The 26689-nt window shown below is 42.5% G+C and overlaps 2 protein-coding genes across 3 annotated transcripts in view; one reads left to right on the forward strand and one right to left on the reverse strand.

Annotated features, from left to right (window-relative positions):
- The window catches only part of LOC110979841 (uncharacterized), a 50081-nt gene extending 46084 nt beyond the window's left edge, over positions 1-3997 (forward strand). For both annotated transcript variants that reach the window (XM_087130961.1, XM_087130962.1), the window contains 2 exons: positions 322-448; positions 1093-3997. In XM_087130961.1, coding sequence (XP_086987087.1) covers positions 322-448; positions 1093-1271 — 306 coding nt within the window. In that variant the 3' untranslated portion in view covers positions 1272-3997. The remainder of the gene's footprint in view (positions 1-321; positions 449-1092) is intronic.
- A 163-nt stretch (positions 3998-4160) lies between these two features.
- The window catches only part of LOC110982977 (uncharacterized), a 56119-nt gene continuing 33590 nt past the window's right edge, over positions 4161-26689 (reverse strand). Inside the window, exons 19-38 of the mRNA XM_087130963.1 lie at positions 26235-26573; positions 25134-25493; positions 14644-14976; positions 13980-14312; positions 12642-12980; positions 11692-11976; positions 11124-11399; positions 10787-11020; positions 10281-10382; positions 10040-10167; positions 9605-9751; positions 8785-9163; positions 8393-8583; positions 8036-8206; positions 7496-7608; positions 7090-7189; positions 6752-6911; positions 6425-6491; positions 5809-6079; positions 4161-5568 (exon numbers count right to left, since the gene is read on the reverse strand). Coding sequence (XP_086987089.1) covers positions 5362-5568; positions 5809-6079; positions 6425-6491; positions 6752-6911; positions 7090-7189; positions 7496-7608; positions 8036-8206; positions 8393-8583; positions 8785-9163; positions 9605-9751; positions 10040-10167; positions 10281-10382; positions 10787-11020; positions 11124-11399; positions 11692-11976; positions 12642-12980; positions 13980-14312; positions 14644-14976; positions 25134-25493; positions 26235-26573 — 4535 coding nt within the window. The 3' untranslated portion in view covers positions 4161-5361. The remainder of the gene's footprint in view (positions 5569-5808; positions 6080-6424; positions 6492-6751; positions 6912-7089; positions 7190-7495; positions 7609-8035; positions 8207-8392; positions 8584-8784; positions 9164-9604; positions 9752-10039; positions 10168-10280; positions 10383-10786; positions 11021-11123; positions 11400-11691; positions 11977-12641; positions 12981-13979; positions 14313-14643; positions 14977-25133; positions 25494-26234; positions 26574-26689) is intronic.

Here is a 26689-nt window from a genome sequence, read left to right on the forward strand (position 1 = left end):
GAGGTACTTTACATTGTAAAGAGGGCTAGTTATAACAAAGCATACCTACATAGGGCAAGTTGGATCAGGGATAGTTTGTCACCACTGGTTGATTTTCCCTGATGCCCGGTGTTTATTTTGTACATAGGTTACCAGTGAAAATCGACCAGTGGTTGACACTTTGTTGCTCGTCGAACCATGCCTGTGGATGTTAGACTTAATTGATACAAATGATGACTTATAATTAGAAAACCGTGTATTCTGCAGGTGTTTTGTGCTTTGATTTGTTACGTATTACATCTTGTTATAAGATTTTGGTGGAATTGATCTTTTCTGTAACAGGTGCGTGTCTGGGGTGTTAGTTTGTCTGATGCAGAGATTGTAGAACATATGCAGCTGGCTAGCCTGGAACGACAGAAACATAAAGACTTACTCGATGCACACTATAATATGGACAATGAGGAACAAGGTATGGTGTCCAGGCATAAGCGCTTTATGTCCCTAACTCCTTTGATCAGTAACCCCCCCCCCCAAACGGGAGATTTCTGTGGTTGCTGTTTCTCTCAGGAAATATTCAGGTATGAAGTGATCTCGCAATGATAAATAGCCTTGAGCAGAAGCACCCCCTCATCGGCTTAAAAGAGCATTGTTGGTCAGAAGTATTCATTTTGTTGGTAGCCATGCTACTGCAATGCTTGCATTTCCTAGTCGTTCGTGAACCAGCGATGCCTGTATTTAGTACCAAAGGAGCCTCCCAAGCTAAGGAAATAGCGGCCTCTCTTGGTCTAGCTTGAAGTCGGGAGCAGAGAGGGACCAGTGCATTGTTATTGTTAGACTTAGTCTAGCCCATCTTCTAAAGGTGTACTACCAGAAGTCTTTGGCCTTTCTGTTTTAGCACACACAGGGTTTGTTTTAATTTGCACACAGTGATAGAAGAAGGTCAGAGTTTTTCAAAAATAGAAGATGTTTTTATGAAAAGTGAAATTGTTTCAATTTTATTCTTTCCTTTTTTTCATGATTCAGATGTTTTGATTGTCAAAGTGCATCAGAATATTGTTTTGAATGTTAATGTGCTGTGAATGTTATGACTTATTCTCTAATTCCAATTTCCAGGATCCAGTATGCTACTGGACCAAGGCCTGTATTCTCATCATGGTCTGATCATGGGCAATCCTGTCTTCACACCAAGCCTAGTTGATCAGGGTCGTTTTCAGGTCACATACCCTGAGAATCGACGAAGGCGACGAAGAAGCCTGGAATATCACTATGAAGAAAACCACACTGAACTGTAGAGTGGAAAATGGTTGAAGGTGTTCACTGTACTAGTGTGATTGAAACAAAATCATTGGGAGTCGTACAAGCCATTTGTGACCTGGCATGACTAATTGGGAGTCATACAAGCCATTTGTGGCCTGGCATGACTAATTGGGAGTCGTACAAGCCATTTGTGACCTGTCATGACTAATTGGGAGTCATACAAGCCATTTGTGGCCTTGCATGACTAATTGGGAGTCGTACAAGCCATTTGTGGCCTGGCATGACTAAATGAGCTTGAAGTCATATTCCACTCATTCCTCATTTGAAGATTAAAAGTCAACTATTGATGTGGAGGTCAATTTTGGCATTTTTGAGAGAAAACCGTCCATTTAATTCTATTTTTTTTGCAGGAGCAGGTATTTAAAAAGTCATTTTCTCAGCAATTCGATGATAGCATTATTGGTGCCCAGTCAGAAATTTTGAAATAGTGTCAGGAACAAAGACGCAAAGCTGCCAGAATAATGTCACATTGTCACCTTATACTTCTACCCTAAGCGTTTCCTGTCCATACCACTGGAAAGCTCTCCTGTTGAATTCAAAAATTCAAAATATCTCAATTTTTGAACTTACTACTTTCAGATATCAAGTTGGTTTTTTGTTATGTATCATTTAAAACTATGCAGTCACTGGTTAGATATTGAATTATATTAACTAGCAGGTGATGAATGAACAGGTGTAGATGGTTCGTTGTTTGAGTCGTCCACTCCAGGAACCAAACTAAAATCTTTTAGCAGCTGTAAGTTTAAACTTAATTACTAACAGGAATTTCTTTAGAAGACTTTGAAATATGAGCTTGGTGGTTTTAGACCTACCTATTGGTAACATATGTCTACAAAATATGTCTATTAGTGCATTGCTTGTATTTATTATTTCTACAAAGGGTAAAACCCTCTCTTTTGTAAGAGTTAAGATTCCATTCACAGCTGTTTTATATTTCTTTTATATTTTATAATGTTTTTACAGTCAGATTCTTTAATTTCAGTATTTTTCAGTGACTGAAGAAATAAAAGAAGTCTATTTTTACATGCAATTTGTAAGTTTAAAATGAAGGACCACAAATGTACAGATGAGTTCAGGGACTCCTTTTAATGACAAAAGTCAGATGATTGTTTTTGCAAATGAAAGCTTACCCAGAGTTTTATTGTTTCAAACTTTGTACCGAATTTAGCACTGTCCTTGTTTGAACTGAAAATGTACCTATTATTCTTCAAAAGTGCGTTATTAAAAATTTAAAAAGACGTTTAAACTTGCTTTTGTGTTAGAATTGAATTTTTTAAAATGCAACAATATGAACAAAATACAAATAAGTTTATGGATTTGGATTTGAACTGGATGCATGGTTTGTAATATCACCAGAGGGAATTCCACATCGTAATTTTTAACCTGCTAAGAGTGTCCTCATCAGGTGGTTGGTTCACTCGAAATCCAACCATCAGCATGTATTCAATTTACAGACTGTTCTGTGAAATTGGTCATTCCATGAGGTTGGGGAACAATTTGTGACGGTGTCAATTGTTACATGGGTTCCACAAATGTGGAAAGTTATTTCCCTGCATGTGGATTCCAAATTTACATTGTTATATATCTTGCAAGGCTGAATACAGAGGTGTGAGTTATTTTTACAGAGTAAATGACGTACTTTAAGGTCATGGCAGACGGTAAAAGTTACCCATGTAACAAGAACACCGTCATAACTTGTACCCCAACCTCATGGAATGACCCAAGGCATCCTCGGTTTCTTAGTGTATGTGGTGTAGAGTCTTCTTTCCGTCCAACGGATGAAGTAGGCAGACTGGTTCTTTGCCTCGGTAGGTCTTCAATGCACGAATGGAATCCAAGGCACACTGTTGGCCATACCTGTAGCAGGGAAAGAAGTTAGATAACCCAGGATGCTGCTTCATGCGAGTGAAGTCTTTCAAAAATTTACTGTCATTTTACTACTAAGTTTCTTTTTGAAAGGTTAAAGTTCGAGTCATCTTGTCTGTTTTTAAAAGTTTGCAATATACATGAACCTGGTAGAGACAGACGATAAAGGGGTACTATAGCCCTTAATTATTGTCAGTCAAAACCGTTTATCAAGGCAATCATTTATCTTTGCTATGCTGTGGAGTGAAGTTAAATTTATTTTTCTGTAGATCCTTTTGTGTCAAGTTTATTTTCTGACCAACAGAAGTTCTTATCTAGTTCAGAGCATCTGTTTGCGGAAAACTATTGTCGTTTGTGGTAAAGATGTCGATTATTTTTGTACTTTGAGATATATTGTTATTGCATGATACACAGAGTAATGCTGATTGGAATATTGATTTTGAGGATTTTTGTCTGAAATTTTGTGCTTCAGTAATAATACAAATTAGGCAATGTTCTAATCTGTTTTGATCACCTATATTTACATTTTTTCTCAAGATTCAGTTTGTATAAGTAGATAATTCAATTGTATTTCATTTTGTGTGTGCAGAAATCTTGGTATTATTTCTCGAGACGAGCAATATTAGCTGACAGATGTAAGATCATGTAAAAGTTGTAATTATTTCAACGGAATCAAACGCAATAGAAATGAGGTAATTTTGTTGATTTTATAATGCCGTTCAAATTCCCTAGAGTTTTTCTGTTCAAAATGTATGCATTGTTTGTTATGTGAATGATACTTCATGGAACATGTAGATGAAATAAAACCATACAGCTTTGAGCCAAGAATCTGAAAGATATTTTCTGATCAAAGGAGAAACTGATTTGCTGGTTTCAAATTACATATTTCCATGGACGCCCAAAAGCGTTTCTCTACATTTAAACTAGCAGAACTATACAATACGTACGAAGTGCTAATTCATACCATTTGGATCAATCTAGCATCATAACAAGACCAGTTGATGTTTGCATTAACATTTTATTTCAACACTGAATTTCATATCGAGTACACGAAAAAAACACCGAGTACACTACCATCTGATTGCTACAAAGCTATTAAACATCTTCATACGACTTTAACGTTTGAGACAAAACTCATTATGAACTTAATCCTGGTCTCAAGTTAAAATCCAAGAAGCATTCACCAGACAGGACGCCATGTCACAATAGAAACATGTAATACAAAACTCCTGCAAACTGCTTGCTGACCACAATGACCTAAAATACAAATCTCAAAATGTGGAGGGCGTGACGTTTCGCGATGCTCGCATAATCTCTCTCAAAGGCAATGAAATATGTAAACAACCGCATACCAAAGAACAATGTATAAAATAACTGCTACATTGGAGCAACCGGAGTATAACCTTTTGATCAAAATCAATATCAACTTACGTCTGAGTAGTAAAGAATTTACTGATGTTATATTTCTTGGTTATATTTTTTGCCATGTCTGTTGTTTTATACGAGCAATGATTGTGACCGCCCCTTTCATGAAGTCTACGACTAACGTCAGCTAAACAGTTAATTTTCATATTTATTCATATTAATTAAATTCACAAGTTGAAAAGTTGCACAAGTTGGAAACAAAGCCACAGATTATAAACAAAATAGACACGTTGTTTGAAATTGCTCAATTTGACGAGATCTCAGTAAAAATACAGCAAAATATATTTTTACATCTCTGTACAAAATTGAACCAAATTTTATCCATGGATAAAAACAAGTGGATTGCAACTAATTTGACTACGTGTCGTACAAAAACGTAAGTTGCTACATGATATGAACACAAATCACACCCAATAAGTAATTTACGACTAACAAATTGACAATAACATCCCAATGAATTCAGTTTCTGTGTAGTATAAATTCTAATCAACCCACTATTGCTATTATTTATTAAACTCCACTATACCTTACATGCTAATTGACAAGTTTACTTCGGAATTATTTAGGATTAAATCCCATTTCGGATATCATTATCCGTGTCTTCACCAATTATTTAATTTGAAACATTAAAAGCATGAATGTGTAACAAGTTTTGTGGATTTCATACGTCTCTTTCATTCTACGAATTTTATTTGCCACTCGTCTAATATCTTTACGCCATATCACTCATGTATACATACACACCAAGTAGTTCTTAGGACAATATCTGATGTCCTACATCCCAGACACAGACATGTCCAATTCAGCTGTGTGGATACTTGACGGTGAAGTGACAGACTGAGATACCTCTGGCAGATTGTAAGATTGCTTAACACCCGGACGGCTCGGCATCTTACAGCAAAGAAAACGCCCTAGGTACGGTGCTATGGCGGTACGAACCTCTTCACGTCGGATGCAAAACATGATGCACACGACCACGCCCTGCAATATGAAGACAGAAAGGGATATCCTCTTGTAACCACTTACACGTCTGTTTTTCCTCCCGTTTCTGGACAATGAAACCTTTAACACAGTTGCTTGTTTCATGCATCATTTTTCGATGTAAACCTCGATCCATCATGTACAAAGATTTAAAAAGCCCCTTTACCAGATACTTTGCAATCACTTAGCATATTTGTCTAAACATCCATTGAAAATGACAAAACCTCTTCATGTACTTACTTGCAAGGAGTTGGTCAGGCAGAAGATGAGTTGGAAGGCAAATGTTGCTTTATCAATCGCTAGGAACCCAAAAACCCAAGTCAAGCCCATGAGGACTGAGATACCCACGGCATTCTGGAGGCGTTTAGAGATCTGTTGCGAGCGAGAAACTTCTCTGACTTTCAGGAGACTGCGCATGACCAGGATAAAGGTGATGAAGTTGTGGAGAAGGATAAGTGCGATGGGAGCCAGGAGAGCGATGTACAAAACAAGATCAGGTTTCAGGAAGCAGCTGGTGAGGCAAGAATAACAAGAAGTTAAAGACTTTCATCGACCTTATTAACAGTAGAAATTTGAACAGCCGTAATGTGCCCTGGTTGGGCTGGTTGAAAGGTCAAAACAATTGTTTCCATATCTTCATTACAATCTTCATGGACATTTTTGTGCAAACAGAAGAATTGCAAATGCATAGTCTGAATTTTTACTGTTTAGCTTTAACTAGAGATTGGAAAGTGCTTGAGTATCCTGATATAGTTAATCTTTCAACCTTTTGAACTAAACGTGGAAACGTTTGTACCAAGCATTACCGTGGCTCCATTTTAATGCAAGAGTATTTTCTTAAAATAACCACACTTACTAGAGTTCATTCTTGTAGTGGTCAACCGCTGCAGCCAAGGTCACCGTCAGAACAAGCAACGGTGATCCTGAAATCAAGTGAAAGAATTACCAGCACATTTTATTAGATATTTCCAAAATCTGCCGTACCTCAAGAAGTTTGACTTCGCATGCTTAACAGCTTGGTAACATGTTTGAGCAGAATAAAACTAATAACATCGGCCGACGAAGCAATTTCCTTCAATTTAACTGATAATTCGGTGTGAAATTTTGAACGAGGCGAGTGGAACACAGAAAACGTAAGCAAAATTTCACGAGTAAGAAAAACATTTGCAAGCCATTAACTCACCCCATGCAATCAGGCAGGCTTTGATCATGTAGCGAGGTGTATCTTCGGGAAACACCTTCACGGTGCTGACGTACATATTCCTGGCTTCAACAGCCATCCACATCATGGTTGACAAAGTTAAGTAGTGGAGGAAAGCAGCAACAAACACACAACCACCACCCTTTGTGTCAATATCAAAGATTCAATCACTTCAGAATTAAAATTAACAGTCTAAAAAAGACCTTTTGAAGTCAATCACCAAGGATTCATCCATTCACAGGCCAAATCGATGAATCTGGTCTGAGATTTATAACATTCAGTTGATTTTTTTTACTTGGAATTTTCTCCAATCAGCTTACCTTTGCATTATCGACGCCGGCAAGGAACACAACGTACAACATCAGTAAGGAGAAACAGAAGTGAATGAAGATCTGTCGAGATTTGCCAGTTCGTAATTTTCTGAGAGACAAGGAATTGGACTATGACTTTAAAACTGAGCATGTTGAAAAGGAGTGTGTTTAGGAGTCTACTTTTTGAAAGGTGTGATGAGATCAGAATTTTTGAAATACCGTTTTCCCTCTAATCAGAGCTGATACGCGAAAGTTACATTATATTATATAATCCTACCCGAAAGACATATCTTCCAAGATATAAAGTTATGTCAAAATAGTTTCAATGCCTCGGGATTACTCTAAAATGGTTTATTGTGTTCATGAAACGAAATTGCTAATTGTGGGCGTGGTTCCTGCACGTGACTTGTCTTACCTGATAGACAGATATATAATCAATGTGACAACCAGAGCTACGATCGACAAGGCACCACCGACCTGGCTGATGATGTCAAGAGCTCTATTCATAATCTCCTGACCTTTGACATCCTGAAAAAGAAACACAACACCAAGCTATCAAAGTCAATCAACTGAATCAGAGGAGAGTTTTGGCATAAACCAACCTCTGAAAACCTTCAACATTCATCATTGTTTCAATTCGTAAACTTACAGTGCAAACTGAAAATCATTTGAGCAACGGAATTAATTAGCCAAAATGGGTACATTTATGTGCGCAGCTTTTAAATCTTATAATTACAACGATGCCTGTGTTACCAAAACAAAAGCTCGAATGAAACATCCTGCATCGCTTATAACTTATTTGTACTTATACTGCTTTGTCAATAGGTTCACTTGAGACAAAATTCAATCAAATAATCCTTTAATCATTGTTCTGAAACGCTCATGCAGTAAGTGAGACAGTAAGGTTGAATGCAGATGTACGGTCTGCACTTCAACTTTGTTCTCAAACACACACCACGAGGATTGCAAAGTTGGTGGCGTGGTCGCAGTCACATGATACTACATCACTGGACAACCCTGAAAGCGTGCATCCAACCGTGGACCAATCACCGACTCCATCCTCAAGGTCAAAATCCCAGAAGACACACAGGGTGGTGTTCAAGTCTACGTCGGTTTCGTCTGGTGCCTGAAGGCATTTGAAAACATACATGAAAGTTATTACAAACCACGTGATCAGTTGTAAGTAAGCGCGACATTCCGAATGTCACTCAAAATTTCAAAACTAATCGATACCAATAGATCATCTGTAAACTAGAAATATTTGTAATAATCTCTATACAGGTGTACTTGCTTTCTTATTTCATCTTCTCACCTTAAACGTAAGAACAAGTGGTTCCGTAAGGTTGACAAGTTTAACATTTTCTATTGTCAAAGAGACCACAGATCCTGCGACTTTGCGAGTAGAGTTGGTTTCCTTCTGGTGCCTTTTGATGGAAGACGACTGGAACAATGTGTCATCAGCGTAGATTAAGAAACTCACTTGAAGAGGAGTCGAGTCATTGCCTTGGATTCAACAAAAGACGAAGCATGCTATGAGATGTCAGCTATGACAATGCTCCATTTGGAAATAAATTCCAGCCCTAAAAAAACTGACATGAATTCTGTAACATGAATTCTTAAAAAAACGTTGCTGAATGGCCTTCTTTTCAGAAAACTAAGCAAATGACTGGTTGGACGAACTTTTATTCTTTTAATGTTATTCACCATCAGTTATTGGAATCGAGTCCAAAATACTTCCAGGAAGTTGAACAGATGCCACAACATTAACATCAGCTGGGATGTCATCATCAAATGTCTGTACGTCAGTACCGACGAGTGACCCCTCCTCTGAAGACCCTTGTCCAGGTTTTAGTACGGACGCAAAGCTGAATCCATCACGATTCTCCTCTGGATCAAGACTGACCGCTTCCACGTGGATGGTTTCCTGCCGTATGCTGACCTTACCTTCCTCCTGAAGCGTCAAGGCAACTTGGGTCTCGACAGAACGAACGATTTCTGATGAGGATCTGGCGGAATCTGGAGCATCGGGTTCTACCCCTTCATTTATGACATTGTTGACGGTTTCAAGTACCAGCTTTGTAACCTTGATGGATGATAACCACATACATAAGTTACCAATGTCACTCTGTCTTCAGAATATGTTCGAGCAACGACTACAGTTAACTTTAGTTTGACTGACACCTCCCGAATGATGGATGGTTTGGACAATTTAGTCGACCATTTGGGACTCGGCACAGGGGTATGGTCGCACCGCTGGTTATCAGTAAACAATTTCAAATATTATAAGATCGTTGAATGTAACTGATTACTGGTTAAACTGTAGTTCGCATCTAAACTTGCCCGTACATGCCAGTTGGATCATGCTCTCCAAATAAATTTTAACTCCATTATTGACAAAACAAAACAGAATTATGCACGAGTTATTGAAGAAATTTTTGTTAAAAAAAAGACTGACTTTCACCAAAACAGACCTCTCTTAGATGAGAATTTTCATGGTTGTTGACTACACAGATTTATGTCCTACCTCTGTGTCGCCAGATCCCGCCTGAACGATATTCATCAAAATATCTGAAACCACCTCTACATCTTGTGCATCACCTGACGCCGACTCTGAAGTCTGATTGGCTAGAAACTCAGCCACTTCAACTACATTTCCTGTAGTCACTTCAACCTGAAATTAGATGAAATATATGGGATATTAAAGGAATTATTAGACATTTGGCAACTTTGTCGACCTTGAATGAAGGTTTAAAATGTTTCCTTCAATTGCCACATGGAGGAAAGTCCCACGTGCCACCAAGTATCAATGCTAACCAGGACAATTGTATTTCCGCAAGGAAAGATTATTTTGAGTGGGGATATGGCCTCTATTGACAGGCACAGGAGGTTTTATGGTCAGTGGTCAGGGTGATCACTTGTAACTTATAGAGTAGATGGTGTTGGTGTTATTTCAAAATACCACTATAACATCCTCAAGAGTGACATCAGTCCTTTTTTCGCCACAGCTTCGATGCTCAGGTTCCTCCCACTTGAAATAGACAGGAGCTTGTGCGATTGAACAGTTCCTAACAGCAAGAGGCTCACCAGCTGCAAGTAATGCAGGTGATTCAATTAATTAATTGCAGGTGAAAATCCTCAGAAGATTAAACTATTAATATAAATGATCGCACTGATCTTAGATGTTCCTAAAATGTTCCTACCATTCATTGTCATCAGGGGGCATCTTTCGATGGACTCCGCTACTGACCCCACTGGCGCCGCTGGCCATGTGAGATCACCAACAGTCTCCGAAGCACATTGAGCTACATTCACGACACAAAACAAATTCAACTTAAAAGTTACACCAATATTCTCCTCTTCGGAAGATGTGCTCAAGTTTATAAATACACACCTAAACAAGGCTGTAAAATTACAAAGAAAAATTTAAAATGTGGCTATGTTGCCACGTGCACGTAAACGATAACAATAGATTATTATAATGAAACGTTTGTGATAATGATAATAGTATTGTTCATTTCTTTCCCAAGGAGACTTTCAGGCTGATTCAAAATGCAGCAAAAAATCACAAAGGGAAGGGTTCCTGGTTTCAAATACTTTGTCAAGGACATAAAAACAAAAGGACAACCATTCAAAAGATGTTTTGATCGACAGTTATACATGATATGTCATGACAAATGTTCTACAACTACTTGATTAAACTGCTCACCTTCAACCGTCACAATGAATTCGCACTCCAACGCCAGGCTGAACCTTGTAGAGGAGAACTTGTAGTTTACAGCGGTAGTTCCAATCGGAAATAGAGCACCAGAACTGACATTTGACATGATATTTACTGGTCCAACCCAACCAATAAGAACTGGTTCTAACCAGTTGATATTGGCACTTGTAGAACCAGGATTGGCCAAGACTGTGATGTTAGGAGGACAGACAACAGCTGCGACTGTGGATTGACAACAGAGTACAGTAATTAACTAATGAGCATCATATTAAATAAATGGTTATCAGAACTTGACATTTAAATGAACAAAGCTTGTTAAACACACCTGTGACTGTAACAGAAAACTGGCAAATGTTCTCATTTCCAGACTTGTCTCTTCCTTTGTACATCACCACTGTAACCCCCGCAGAGAAAGTGCCAGAACCAGCTTGGTCACACTGGAGATGTGATGAACCGTGACAAGAATGTGTTACTTCAACGTCAGCGTCTGAATTATCGAGGAATGTTGGAGGAGTCCAGCTGTAAGACACCCGATCAGTCGACGGCAGGATTGGTAAAGTAACGTCATCTGGACAGTTGTTGATCTGTGGAGGTTCCTTGTCTGGATTAAGATGAAAGAATACTGCGAATGACAGGATATTAATGATCGAAACACAGTTTTTGATGCATCAGTATTCTGTGATGTGTTTTGCTTCAAAACTTTTACAAACATTTAAGAAACCAGTTCCCCCAAACTATGGATATTTTAGTTTGATAATCAGCCTGAGTATCGAAAAAATTAATTCTCCTCTGGAATCATCGTCAAGAAACTATAAGCCTATCATCCAGCCCAAGTATCTAATGAAGCCAAATGGTTCCATCGCACAACTCTATTGTAAATGGAGTTTACTGACCTACAATGATGATGTAAATGCCACAGGTTGCTCTGTTGTAAGATTCATCGGTTGCAGTGTAATGCCATAAATGTGGAGACCTTGACAAACTCAAGGTAACTTCATCACCGACGTCAGAACTGTAGTAATAATATTGTGAGCCATCTAGGGTAGCGGTTACCTTGACCACACCAGAATTGTCCGAAGCGGATATAACATCAGGAAGGGTGAGAGTGGCAAGATTTTGGCCGAGGTGAGTCTGGACTGTCACATTTGTGGGACAGGTTATGTTGGGGAGTTCATTGTCTGTCCAGAGAAAAAATAGAAAACGTTGCACACAGGCAATGAGCAGTTGGTAGTGATTGCGGGCTGATTCCATAAGGGCACTTTTACTAAACAGCGCTGTAAGCATTGTGCGAACAGTGGAAATGTTTATCACCAGTGAAGTAGAATTTTGAGGTCTTCCTGATTGATATGCACAATTTTTGGATCATTCAGCCGAATTATTTTTGTACATGTTGAGTTAGACTACTGGTACTCAACGCTGAACACAGCATCATCAATGGACGATGACCGTTAAAAAAGTTACGGTATAATTATCTGCAGCTGAAGTATTGTCTTTGTGTCAGTGGAATAGACTTGTTTAAATTGTTCAAGGGTATTTCCAATGTTTGTAAGCCGGAACATCTCTTTACACATAATATTTGAAGTGGCAAAGTAGCGCTGGGAAAGGGTTGCCCATTTCAATGCATGTAGAGCCTTCACTGTCGTAGTATATGGTCTAAAACAATCCAGCGATCAGATAGGATTGGAAGCCGTTGCTCTGCGGTCTTCCTGTTTGCAAACAGAGGGTTTACGTTTATGACCAGTTGGGTGCAGTGACTTGCCATACTGCACATGCGCTCACAAACCCAGGGCATTTCCAGGCATTTGCCTATACTGTGGCATGTGATAGGCTTTTGTGCACTAACCTTGCAGAGGTATCGTGAAATTCACTGCTGTATTGCATGTTACTCCAGCATCGTAGTAATGACTATAGTAGCCAGAAAACCATCCACTATGTCTACACGTTTCAATGCTCGACTCGTTTCCCACACAATCAACATTGCTGAGCAGCACTGGCCCAGTTCCTCGGCCAAAGTAAGCATAACGCCGAGCCTGATATGCTGATGGATAGCCGAGCTGACGACACACAACGTTGGCATCCCTGATGTCCCAGCCAGGGTCATACATTGTCCCCCAAAAGCAGTCATGGTACACCTCAACTGTGCCTTCATTAGGAGTGCGCCCATAAACAAGACGAATCGTGGCTAATGAAAAGTAAGAACAAAAATAATGACATTGTTATTATTATTACTGGATTAATGACATTATTGAGTCTCAAAATGCGAAAAGTTTTTTAATGTACAGGGTGTCCCTGAACAAAGGAAGTACAAGTTGGGGAGTAAATTACTGAACAATCATAGTAATTATATTTTCAAAAATGTACAAATCACTGGAAAACTCGTTTCTCCTCTTTAATTTTCGACACCATTAAATGACGGCAGGGTCACACATAACTGAATGGGGCAATTTGTATTCAATATGGCACACTGACATAAGTTGAAAGCAAATGAGGTAGTTACTGTATGCACACATTAAAGTGTAGAATATGGTCACAGTTACGCAAATTAATTCATTTCAGCATTATTTATCCCATCTCTTTCATGAGAGTCATATCTCTATAATTAAGTGCTTGTCAATACAGATAAAGCTCGTCCTTCCACAAGTCCATTATTTTGTCCACAGAAGCCCCTGTGACCTTGTTCTCATGGCTTTGATTGCACAATGAGATCCCTTCTCTGCTGCCGCAGGGCTAGTTATGTCACTTAATGCCCATCTTTTAAAAATCTTATTATGAACCCAATGTAGCACCATCCATTTATTTTAAATAGTTGGGTCTGTTAGTTGTACTTCAGATTGTATATAATTTGTCATGCGTGTGATTCATCATGTTTCTGGTGTCACATTCTATTTGAAGAAAATGGTTAATTATTGAGTATTTTACCCTAAATTTTGGGTTTTCTTTTTCTGGGAACACCTTGTGTATACACTTTAAACAGCTGTGTAAGAAATGCTAACAAAACTTGTTACTAGGAAATGTTACTGTTTTGTGGTTTGTTATTAAAAAAATGGCTATATTCAATAAGAAAGTCTAAAGTTTATCTATCTTTGATAAAAATCTGTAAAGGTAAAGCGATACAGTATTTTAGTCAGAATGTAACTTTATGGATGAGTTAGTGACTTCTGTGTCACTGCTATTTACTTACTAGACGGAGCAGGATTGGTGTAATTCTCTCCACACGTTACTCCAGCATCTTCACCATAACTGCAGCTTTGATTAAACCATCTGCTGCGATTACACTGCTCAATATTTGATTCACTGCCATTGCATGCTACACCACCCAGGAGAACTGGTCCTAAACCCTGACCAAATTCCGAATTCTGCCAAGCCTTAGATGCAGGAGGATAACCCAGCTGACGGCAGATGACATTGGCGTCCTCAATGCTCCAACCATTACCACAGATCGTACCCCACTGGCCCGCATAGTACACCTCAACTCGGCCTTCATAGGGGGTGCTACCATTGACAAGACGTACCACTATTGAATTCAAGAAAATTTGCATTAGTCAAATTCAACATCAGTTCACATACAAACGGCATTTATGGATAAATGAGTTTATAGTGTTGTGAAAACTGTGTCTCCTCAAATGGAGATTTAAAATATCATATGTCTTCCTCTGGTCAGCGTAACAACTCGACTAGTTTTGTACAGAATTTATCTTATAGGCCTAACATAATCGAAAGAAGACAGTAGAAGAAAATAATCCGTCAACAGAGTTAACAAACCAATCAATAATCTTCAAAATTTAATAATGGAAAAAGAAGCCAACTAGGAAATGGCAGGTAATTTATGTGAGTCCTTTGTGTACCTGATACAGCAGTTGAAACATTACAAGTAACGCCTACATCATAGTAGTGGTTCGAGCAATAATGACTTAACCAGCCGGAGTGATCACATTGGTCAACAGTTTGCTCATGACCATCACATTCTACATTACTCAGGAAAATTGGTCCGGACCCTTGACCAAACTGTGCTCTCCTCCAAGCGTTGGCGGCAGAGGGGTAACCAAGCTGTCGACAGACAACGTTGGCCTCTACAATATCCCAGTCATTGTAATTACAGATTGTACTCCATTGGCATTTGTAATAGATTTCTACTCTGCCTTCATGGGGGGTGTTTCCATCAACAAGACGAACAGCAGCTGCAAATAGAAAGCAAAAATATAAATTTCCAAATAAACACTGTTTATGCGATACTTTACTTACAAAATCACCATGACGCTTTCTTTACAGATGAAGAGTCCTTATAAGGTAATTTGCATTGAAAAGCGGTAACAGAAGATGTAATGAAATATTAAAGAGCAACTATATGGAAAACACGTTTTTTCTGATTTCATCTGTTCAAATAAATATGGAGAAAACGAGGGGAACCCTCGCCCTATGTTCATAGTGGATAGACCCTTGCCAAACAATGCATGTAGCCATTGTTGTTTGCAGCCATTGTCTGGCATGCACCGGGTTTATCTGCTACGAATACACGGCGAGGGTTCCCCTCTTTTTTTCTGTTTTCTCCCAATGCAATCTACATTCAAAATTTTCATCTTAGCATGATCAGAAAAAAAAAAACTTTTTAACTTGCTATAGTTGAGCTTTGCAGACAAATGACACTGCTTTCGATTTGGATGCTTCCATATTTATTTGAACAGATAAAAGCAGAGAAAACGTGTTTTTTTCTTATAGGTGCTCTTTAAACACAGTTCCCTATGTGAGTGACCCTAGTACAGGTGGAAGCCTGATAAAGTGGAAGTTATCGTGCTTATACTTTTGCGATTGCAATAATTAAAAAAAAAGTTTGCAGAGTATATATTGTGACGGAAAGTGTATAGGACTAAAGCTAGTCTAATTTTATTAATGAGTTGCAGTGCACGTACCTGATTGGCTAGTGACTTGGTAACGTGTGCTGGCTAGGCATAGCGTAGCGCGCTGTGTGCACGTGGTCGTGCTACTGCAGTGAGCGCTGCGATCGCATTATAGTTGGTTTGCTTGTTGGACTTCGCAGAGTGAAGTTGGTGAGTTGGCACGGAGCTAAGGCATTGTCAGCGCTGTGCGAAGTGTTGCGTGGTGCTGATGCGTTGTAAGTACGTGATTGTATAGACTGTACGTGGCTGACTAGTGAGTGTAGCTGACGCGTTGCAAGTACAAGGCTGTGAGAGCTGTACGTTGCTGACGCTGGCTCGCATGCACGTTAGGTGAAGCTCGTACGAAGTTGCACAAGTTGTACTTTGCTGACGCAGTGTGACTGTTGATGCGCTGTGAATGGCTGATGCGCAGTGAATGGCTGATGCGCATGGTGCATAGTTGATGCATTGGAGTATTGCTGCTGGGGCCCTACGCTTAATTAGTGCTCAATCCAAGTAAGTAAATGCACAGGCAACCAAACCAATCTCCCAATCACTTCACTGTACATTTCAATTGTTGATTTGTGTTGATTATGGTGGAATAAATTGAACGTCCTGTACCGACAGTTCTTCTGTCAAGGATTACTTTCTTTACCGGTTGATTGTGTAATTCAACAGAGACTAATTAACACTCGGTCACAATCGGCGGTATATTTCCTCCAAAACGGTCCCGCACCCTTTGCCTTGAGGTCGCTCTGTGTGGTCTCTCGTCTGGGGAAAAGCCTTGGGTTGGGAAGATCGACTCTGCCACTAATAGTGCTTGGTTTGATCCCATCAACTCAGGGTAGGCCCGGGGATGCCCGCCACAAATGGTGTCAGAAGTGGGATGATTGTGACTGATTAAGTTGATTTCTCTGTTAAGAAATTTTGAGTCAATTGTTGATTGCTCTGCTTTTGTTGTTAATTTTCTTGTGGGTATTGGTGGTTGCCTGGTCGTCAGTATGAGCAAAGGCTTGCAGGGTCAAGTGAGCACCTCAAGTGCTGAGGCCGAGGTGCAGCGGCTGCGTTTGGAAGCCCAGTTTCTGCAGAGGGAAAATGACCTAATTGCGAAGAAGCTGGAGGCTGCCATGAAACAGCAGTCGGGTGTTTCCTCAAATATGGGAGGGAACGTTGGCACGCCAGCTGGGAGCGGGCGTGTGCTCCATCGGGTTGATTCAGATGTTGAGTTTCAGTTGCCTGGGGAGACGTCTGGGTACGTCTCTGGAGCAGCTGGGAAGGTGTCAGGCGCAGGTGGAACGCCTGAGTTGGCCCCAAAGATGGGGAGGGAGGTGAGCTTTATGGAAAGTACACCTCTGAAGGACCCAAGCCCAGGGATGAAACCCCAAGCAGGGTTGACGCCATTCGCCTTGGAGCGCGAGAGTCAAGTCATGGACGACCTGACGCTGTTCCTGTCAGGGCAAGGTGGCGTGGAAAAGGGTAAGTCGAGTACTAACCCGTTTGCTTGTGATGGGGAGAAGACCACCCCTAAACAAGTGCACAATGATCTGCTAAGTTTTGCAACTCGACCCGTCGAGGCGAAGGACAGCAGTTCCGTTGAAGGAGTGGACAGCTCGTCAGTGGGTCCTTGGCCACTGAAACGAGAGGCACGTGTCCATGGTGACTCGGGTCAGAAGGGGAGTTTGGAGCGATTCAATCGCAGGCCAAACATAACTCCTGACCGGTATAGTGGGAAAGTGCTCTGGAAGGAGTACTTCCGCCATTTCGAGTCCTGTCGTGAGGTAAACCAGTGGAGCGAAGAGCAAGCTGCGAAGTGGTTGGCCGCAAGCTTGCAAGGTGACGCACTACGGTTGGTGGGTGACTCAGGCCAAAAGCACACTTACAGTGAGCTGGTGAAGTTGCTTCAGCGCAGGTTCGGGTCAGCTCGACAGAGCGAGAACTATCTCGTTGAGCTGAGGCACCGGCGTCAAAAGCCGAAGGAAAGCTTGTTGGAATTGGGGCAAGCAATCCATGAGTTAACGGTGCGAGCGTACCCTGAAATTCAGGAAGAGGCTAGAGAGAAGTTGGCAAAGAACCACTTTATTGATGCCGTTGACAGTCACTCAGTACGAGAGGGTATAAACAGGGCCCGTCCAAAAACTTTGGACGAAGCAGTCCAGGCTGCCCTAGAGACTGAGAATTTTGAAAAGGTCGAGCAACACAGATTGCTGGATCGGAAGCCCGCCAAGTTGGCGAGGGCTTTGAACTCTGACACAGAACAGAGGTTGGAGACTCTGGAGTTAAGTCTCAAGGAACAGGCCAAGATTTTGGGTTCTGTGGCCGAAATGATGAAGTCATTGTCAGGTCAGATCGCTGGTCAGGGACCAGGCAAAGGCTCGTCTTCTCCAAAGACAAGTAAGCCCGGGAGAGCCGAGCCTGGAACCTTCAAGTGTTTTAAGTGTAAGGAGAAAGGGCATTTCGCCCGGGAGTGCAAGAATGCTCCGAAACAGGGAAACGGCGATCAGCCCCCCGTAGGACCCGCGGGAAGGCTGAGAGACCAAGAGGGTCCAAAAGAGAATTCGGTGACAATGACAGCAGAGGAGAAAAGGGGTCAAAGCAAGACGATGGGCAGAGAATAATTTCCCTGCCTGATTCAAGCCGCAATCCTCGTTATGGGTTGTTTGTTGAGGGGTTGGTGAGGTCGACCAAGTGTCGATTCTTAATCGACACAGGTTCGACTGATACTTTGATAAGTAGTGAAGTGTACCATAAAATCCCAAAAGAGAAGAGACCTGTCTTGGAGACAGTGGATGTCCAAGTCAAACAAGTTGACGGAAGCCAATTAGCTGTGCTGGGAAAGGCTTTGGTGGAGGTGCAAGTGGGTCGAACCACGCACCCAGTGAAAGCCGTCTTTGCCGAAATGAGGTATGATGGTATCCTGGGCATGGATTTTCTCGTGCCAACAGGTGGAAACATAGACTTCCAATTAAGGGAGTGGAGGCTCAACGGTGAGCGAATCAAGTGCATGAATGGTGCAGGCGAACCCTTCATTGGGCGTGTTGTGGTTTCCCAGACTACAGTAATTCCACCAGGTCATGAAGCTGTGGTCCCGGGCAAAATCGCTCGGAAGGGCACAGACTTGCTCGGGCCAGCCCTCGTTGAACCGGTTGAAGGTGGTGGTGACTTAGCCAAGAGAGGCTTGATGCTGGCCAGGTCTCTGGTTGAGACTGAAGGCGATGTTGTTCCGTTGCGGGTGTTTAATCCTGGAAAGGAGAAAAGAGTTGCCCGGGAGGGGACAACTGCGGGAGTGGTTTCCCAGGTTGAAGCTAGTTCAATTCATGAAGAATTCAACGTGGTGGCAAATGCGGACGAGGTGTTGCCCCCGTATTTGCAAGATCTATATGAGAGGGGTACAGCCAATGTGGAGGCCAAGTACCATGAGGATGTCCAGAAATGTCTGATCGACTTTCAAGATGTGTTGTCCAAGGGTGACCATGACATCGGTCACACGGACGTGGTCAAGCATCACATAGACACTGGTGATTCTAAACCGATAAAAGAGAGGGTGAGGCGTCATCCGTACCTGCATCAGCAGGAGATTCAGGAGCAAATACGCAACCTGGAGGAGAGGGGAGTAATTGAACCCTCAGATAGTCCATGGGCAGCAAATGTTGTCCTGGTGGACAAGAAGGACGGTACGAAGCGCTTTTGCGTTGACTACCGAAAGTTGAATTCGGTTACCATCAAGGATGCCTATCCCGTCCCGCGCATTGATGAAACATTTGATGCCTTGAGAGGGGCGAAGTGGTTCTGTACCCTCGATTTAGCATCGGGGTACTGGCAAGTCGCTCTTGATGAGGACGCCAGTCAAAAGTCGACATTTGTTGTGAGAAATGGGCTGTGGCGGTGGAAATGCATGCCATTTGGGCTGTGCAATGCCCCTGCCACTTTCGAGCGGCTCATGGAGAAGATCATGGCCGGCTTGCAGTGGGAGATCCTACTGATCTATTTAGATGACATTATCGTGTTTGGTCAGACGGTGCCGGAGACCTTAGCCCGTTTGCGGATAGTGTTTGAGCGGCTAAGACATGCCGGGCTCAAATTGAAGCCCAGCAAGTGCCAGCTGTTTCAAAAGTCAGTGGCGTACCTGGGGCACATTGTGTCCTCAGAAGGGGTTGCCACAGACCCAAGAAAGGTCGAAGCAGTGGCAAATTGGCCAACTCCGAGGTGTGTACGAGAAGTGAGAAGTTTTCTGGGTCTCGCCTCGTATTACCGGAGGTTTATACGGGGATTTGCAGAAATCGCAAGCCCACTCCATGCCTTGACGGAGAAGGCAAGGGACTTTGTGTGGACGGAGAGTTGTCAGGAGGCGTTTGACGAGCTGAAGAGCAGGCTTCAGGCCGCTCCAGTTCTGTCATACCCGATTCCTGAAGGCGACTTTATCCTGGACACCGATGCCAGTGGTGATGGCATTGGGGCAGTCTTGTCCCAGGTTCAAGAAGGTGACGAAAAGGTGCTCGCTTACGCGAGCCGGAAGCTCAACAAACCTGAGCGAAACTATTGTGTCACCCGCAAAGAGTTGCTGGCTGTGGTGGTGTATTTGAAGTATTTCAAACAATACCTGTATGGCCGGAAGGTGACGGTCAGAACTGACCATGCTGCATTGCGGTGGGTACTTAATTTCAAGAACCCCGAGGGTCAGTTGGCGAGATGGTTGGAGGTTCTGTCTCAGTACGACTTGGTTGTTGAGCACAGAAGTGGCAAGAAGCATGGAAATGCTGACGGACTGTCAAGACGGCCATGTAAACAGTGCGGCCGTGAGGAAGAGATCAGTGGAGTTGAGGCAACTGGTATGGTACCCAAGGGTCAGCCTCAGGGTAGTGAGTTCTTGGTTAGGGGCGTGGCCGCCCAACCAGTCCTGTCTGGGAGTGTTTTAAGAGAAGCACAGTTACAGGATGACACCGTAAGTTGGCTCATCAGGTTAAAGGAAGAGAACAAAAACCGACCAGAGTGGAAGACAATTTCCCACTTGTCAGCGACCTGCAAGACCTATTGGTCGCAGTGGGACCAGTTGGAGGTCCGCGAAGGTGTGCTACACCGACGATGGGACTCCGATGACGGAAAGTCCATTCGGTGGTTGTTGGTGTTACCACCAAAGTTCCGCAAGGAAGTCATTGCTGAGTTGCATGGTGGGCAACTCAGTGGTCACTTAGGGGTCAATAAAACATTGGCCAAAGTGAAACTTCGATATTTCTGGCCAGGTATGTCCGCGGACGTACGGTCATATCTGAGGGGATGTGATGTTTGTGCCAGAAGAAAGTCACCTGCTAAGAGAAGGGTTGCACCCTTACAGCAGTATCCAGTTGGGGTTCCCATGGAGCGAGTAGCCATCGACTTGCTCGGGCCATTGCCCATGACGGACAATGGCAACCGTTGGGTTTTGGTCATTGGCGATTACTGCACAAGGTGGATGGAGGCACTCCCGCTTCCAGACGCAACTGCAGTTACGGTCGCGCATACCTTGGTGAAAGAGTTTGTGTGTCGATTTGGAGTGCCCCAAGAGTTACATTCAGATCAGGGCACTAACTTTGAATCTGAGGTGTTTGCTGAAATGTGCCGAGTCCTTGGCATTTCCAAAACTCGTACGACCGCCTACAATCCAAAGTCTGACGGCATGGTCGAAAGGTTTAATAAAACCTTGGTCAACATTGTGGCGATGCTCATTGACCCTAAGCGAAGGCAGAAGGACTGGGACGAATTTCTCCCCTATGCCACCTTCGCCTACCGGTGTACGCCACAAGACTCAACTGGCGAAAGCCCCAACATGATGATGTTGGGACGGGAAGTGACCGTTCCAGTGGATTTGGTCACGGGGTGTGTTGAGGTTGAAGAGGACACAACTTTGGACTTTGCTGAGAAATTGAGAAGTGAAATGCAGAGTGCCCACAAAAGGGCAAGAGATTGTCTCAGGAAAAGTGCCCGGAGGCAAAGGCGAAATTATGACAGGCGAGCATTCGAACACGGGTTGGAAGAGGGCCAACTTGTGTGGCTACACAACCCAGCGAAAAGAAAGAACCTTTCCCCCAAGCTACAGCTTCGTTGGGAAGGACCTTGGTTAATTACCAAGAAGTTATCGGATGTTATCGTCCGTATTCAGCAAAAGTCGGGGAATAAGTTGAAAGTTGTCCATGTTGACAGGTTGAAGCCGTGTGTCGGTGAAACAGTTGGTACTTGGGCAAGTCAACCCAAGGATGTTGTGGAGGAGAGCCTCCCGATAGATCAAGTGACTGATGTTCCAGATGTCAGTGGTTCATCTGGGGAGTTGGTTGATGAGGCCAGTAATGGTGAAACTCCTCTGGTGTCTCATGACGTCAGAGAAGGGTCAAATTCGGAGAATGAGGACAATCTTGTGTCGGGTCAAACACCGTCGAGGCGGTACCCAAAACGGGCGCACAGATTGCCCTTGCGCTACCGTTAGCGCTGTACAAAGTTGTTTTGCTTTTTTTGTGAAATTGCATGTACCTATCTTGCAGTGAGTCAAGTCCGTCCCCGAAGGTTGCGGAGGCAACTGCCTCCAAGCAGGCTGTTGGAGCAGCAGTTTTGTCCTTGTCGCCTACCCCCATGTCCCCACTGACGGAGTGCCCTTCGTCGCCCCAGTCCAAAACAGTCTCACCCTACGTGCGGTCCGGGGGAAAACCGAAAGGCATGTTGCAGATGGTCGTGGAGGAGGCTGCCGAGAGCCTTTCGTCAGCTTCCCAAGAGGACGAACAAGAGGCCGCCTCGCTACCATTTGTACCGCCGCCAGCGAAGAAGACACGCACCGCCACCGTCCGGGAGTACACTTGCACGCAGGTGTATCTAGACGGCAAGCTCGTCAAGACGGATGAACACAACTCGGTCTACCAGAAGCAAATAGAAGTAGACGCGGAGGGAAAGCCGACCGGGAAGTAAAGAACCAGAGACGAGGACCGACACTCTTATATAAAAGAGTTTTAAGCTTTGTTTAAAGATGACATAAGTTATTTTTATAAGTGTTTTAATCCTTAAGTTGGTACGGACGAGTAAGTGAAATCTATACTTCAATCATGTGTAATCATGCAGTACTTGAAATTTTCTATTTTTGTATAAATTAAAACCTGTGTAAAATCAACCGTATATTGTGAGCCTTGGAGAACATCTACTTATATAATTTTATCTGCCAGAAGTCTTGTCTCTTAATTTTGTGTAAAATCATGCGAGAAACAGTGATCAGTTTGTATGCCATTTCCAAGTTGTGAGCAGATTTTCCTGTAAATATTAAATTAGGTGCCTTGAAATTTTGGTAAAGTCTTGTGCATATTAAATTAGATAAATTTTGGTGTTCTTGTGCCCGTTGCATTGCGTAGGAAAGTTTTGCGCATATTTAATGAGGCAAAATTAGGCGTTCTTTTTCCCCTTAGGATGTGTATAAGATCTTGTGAATATCTAATGAGTTATACTTTGTATAAGACCCAGTGAATCTTCTATGAGTTTTAGAAGAGTTATAAGTTGAAGACACACTTTCCTTATTTAATTGTTATGGCTTGTGGTGTATGGGGACATACCCCGCCATGCTCGGGCCTTTGTGACGGAAAGTGTATAGGACTAAAGCTAGTCTAATTTTATTAATGAGTTGCAGTGCACGTACCTGATTGGCTAGTGACTTGGTAACGTGTGCTGGCTAGGCATAGCGTAGCGCGCTGTGTGCACGTGGTCGTGCTACTGCAGTGAGCGCTGCGATCGCATTATAGTTGGTTTGCTTGTTGGACTTCGCAGAGTGAAGTTGGTGAGTTGGCACGGAGCTAAGGCATTGTCAGCGCTGTGCGAAGTGTTGCGTGGTGCTGATGCGTTGTAAGTACGTGATTGTATAGACTGTACGTGGCTGACTAGTGAGTGTAGCTGACGCGTTGCAAGTACAAGGCTGTGAGAGCTGTACGTTGCTGACGCTGGCTCGCATGCACGTTAGGTGAAGCTCGTACGAAGTTGCACAAGTTGTACTTTGCTGACGCAGTGTGACTGTTGATGCGCTGTGAATGGCTGATGCGCAGTGAATGGCTGATGCGCATGGTGCATAGTTGATGCATTGGAGTATTGCTGCTGGGGCCCTACGCTTAATTAGTGCTCAATCCAAGTAAGTAAATGCACAGGCAACCAAACCAATCTCCCAATCACTTCACTGTACATTTCAATTGTTGATTTGTGTTGATTATTGTGGAATAAATTGAACGTCCTGTACCGACAGTTCTTCTGTCAAGGATTACTTTCTTTACCGGTTGATTGTGTAATTCAACAGAGACTAATTAACACTCGGTCACAATCGGCGGTATATTTCCTCCAAAACGGTCCCGCACCCTTTGCCTTGAGGTCGCTCTGTGTGGTCTCTCGTCTGGGGAAAAGCCTTGGGTTGGGAAGATCGACTCTGCCACTAATAGTGCTTGGTTTGATCCCATCAACTCAGGGTAGGCCCGGGGATGCCCGCCACAATATGAAACTTTTACCTCTTTCGGCAATGTCCTTCCTACATACAACTTTGCCACAAACTTATAATTCAATTTGTTTTGAGCACAGGCCCGTAGGCGGGGGGTGCTACCCCCCCCCTTGCTTCTGAGTTCCGCTTGTTGGAGGTCCTTTTTGTTTTGTGTACTGTATATTTTAAATTGACCGTAATATTTGGCACAGGGGGCCTACAAGCTACGGCTTATACGTTGATTCTCGAGCTCAAGGTGACCACGACTTTGCATATTAATGAATAAATCTCCGGTCATATGTACCGTCACGAAGTTCCGGCAAATATCCACATTTCAGGTGTTTCAAAGGGTTTGAAATCAGTGTGTTTTTGTCACGTTTATTCAATATTGAAAACTACAGTGTACAAATCTTACATGCAACCTTTGGTTCGCGACATGCATGTAACTTTTCAATGTTGTTTTCCAAAGCACTTTTTGGTATGACAACCCCCCTCCAGTCTCTGGTCAGGCAACGGGCCTGGAGTAACCCATCCCAATTCAACTGAGTGGCCAAGGAATGCATACATAGATTCATGACTTGAATACCTTCTGGTATCTGCAAGAGCCAAATAGGTAGTTTGCTCCAGTGAGCTTGGCACGGTATGAGAAAGGTACATTTAGAAGTACTGTATAGAAAACATCAAAATTTAGATTCGTACGAGAGCAATTCTGAGCTTGCTAGAATTGCCCACTGTGTGCATTTGGGTAGCCTAGACAAAGTTGTAGAAATACATGAACATCATGTATGATAATGGCTTGTTCAATGTTAAGTTCTGCCCCAAAATGTCCATTTACCCAACGAATTTTCGAAGAGGGGCGTAGTTTCATGTCCTTTTGTAGTACATTGAAAGAGGTCTTTTCACTACACGCCGGGGACATTAATACCTGAAAAGAGACCAAGAAAAGATAAGTTTTTCGGCAGGATTAACGATATCAGCATTATTAAAAAATCTCCCTTACTTGGCAGAGGTGATGTAGGATTACAAGATACGCCGACGTGGTTGGAGTAGTAGTAGTAGTAGTAGTAGTAGTGATAGTTGTGGTAGTTGACGTTGGATGTAATTTCAGAATGATTACATTTCTGGATGCCTGATTCATTTCCATGACATGACACTCCACTGAGTGTCAACGGCCCTGTTCCTTGACCAAAGTGATTGTACCACCATGCCTGAGAGGCTGATGGGTAACCAAGCTGACGACAAACAACGTTAGCCTCCCGAATGCTCCAGTAGTTGCTGTTGACTGTACCCCACTGGCATGGACCATATACCTCCACTCGACCTTCATATGGTGTACTACCACCAACTAACCGAACTGGAACTAACACAAGGATATAAAGATATAGAAACGTATGACTCCTGCAAATCCGCAATTATGGCACATTACAAATATATTTAGTCCAACCAGCACCTGGTCATTAGGTTAACTCTGATGTGATGCGGTCGTCAGTTTGTCAGAGCTATCGACCCTGATCCAAATCCTGATCTAGATCCAAGGCAAACTAAATTCATTTACATGTACGTTCAAAGGATGACTTTCCTGAAGCTCTATAAATTAACCTCGTCTAACAATTGATTTTATTTGGAAAAAAACATCTTCATTAAAAAATGTGATGGCATGATTTTAATCTAACAAAGTTTAGATATCACGCAGATAATGGGCCAAACATAGCAAAGGTGAAAACAAACAATGTTGAAAAAATTAAGAAGTTGCGCTTTCTTCAGCCATTCTGGGTCACGATTGCTCGGCATTATTTCCTTAGGTCAGTCAACATCTCTTATTTCTGTCTGTCCATTACACACATCATTTGAGGAAGCCTGACTAAAGTTATTAACTGTAATTTGGGCAATTTCAAGCACATAGTTCAATTACTAAGGCGTTGCTTTTCACGCAGCACAGTCCCAGTGATCATTTTTGAAAATCTCCCCACACTAGAATGTTCGCATTGGTTCGCTCTGTCACACGTGAGGAAATACTGTTTATGTTTAAGCATTCAGAATACCCTATTTCATTAAAGATTTGAAGGAAGCGAACAAATCCAGCATAACATAATGTATTAACCTTGTGGAGCCTTTTTGATGCCAAGTTCTTCCCCACAAGTGACTCCAGCAACTTCACCTGTTACGTAGCTCTGATGAAGCCATCCAGTATGATCACACTGCTCAATGTTTGACTCACTGCCATTACATGCCACACCATGCAGGAGAATTGGCACTGATCCCTGACCAAACTCAGAATTCTGCCAAGCTCTTGACGCAGACGGCAAACCAAGTTGTCGGCAGATGACATTGGCATCTTCAATGCTCCAACCATTGCTAGAGATTGTACCCCATTGGCCTGCATAGTACACCTCAACTCTGCCTTCATAGGGGGTGCTACCATTCACTAAGTTCACTGCAACTAGAAAAAAATTAATTCACAGGGGAGTGTTAAGACAACTTTGCTATTGTAAAGCTCACTTGGAACACACAAGATGGCAAATTCTATTAAGGAAACTTATCTCAACACTACCCAAC

This window comes from Acanthaster planci, linkage group LG21, assembly GCF_054643075.1.
Source record: "Acanthaster planci isolate LZ-2023a linkage group LG21, COTS_SCS, whole genome shotgun sequence".
NCBI classification, from domain to species: Eukaryota; Metazoa; Echinodermata; class Asteroidea; order Valvatida; family Acanthasteridae; genus Acanthaster; species Acanthaster planci.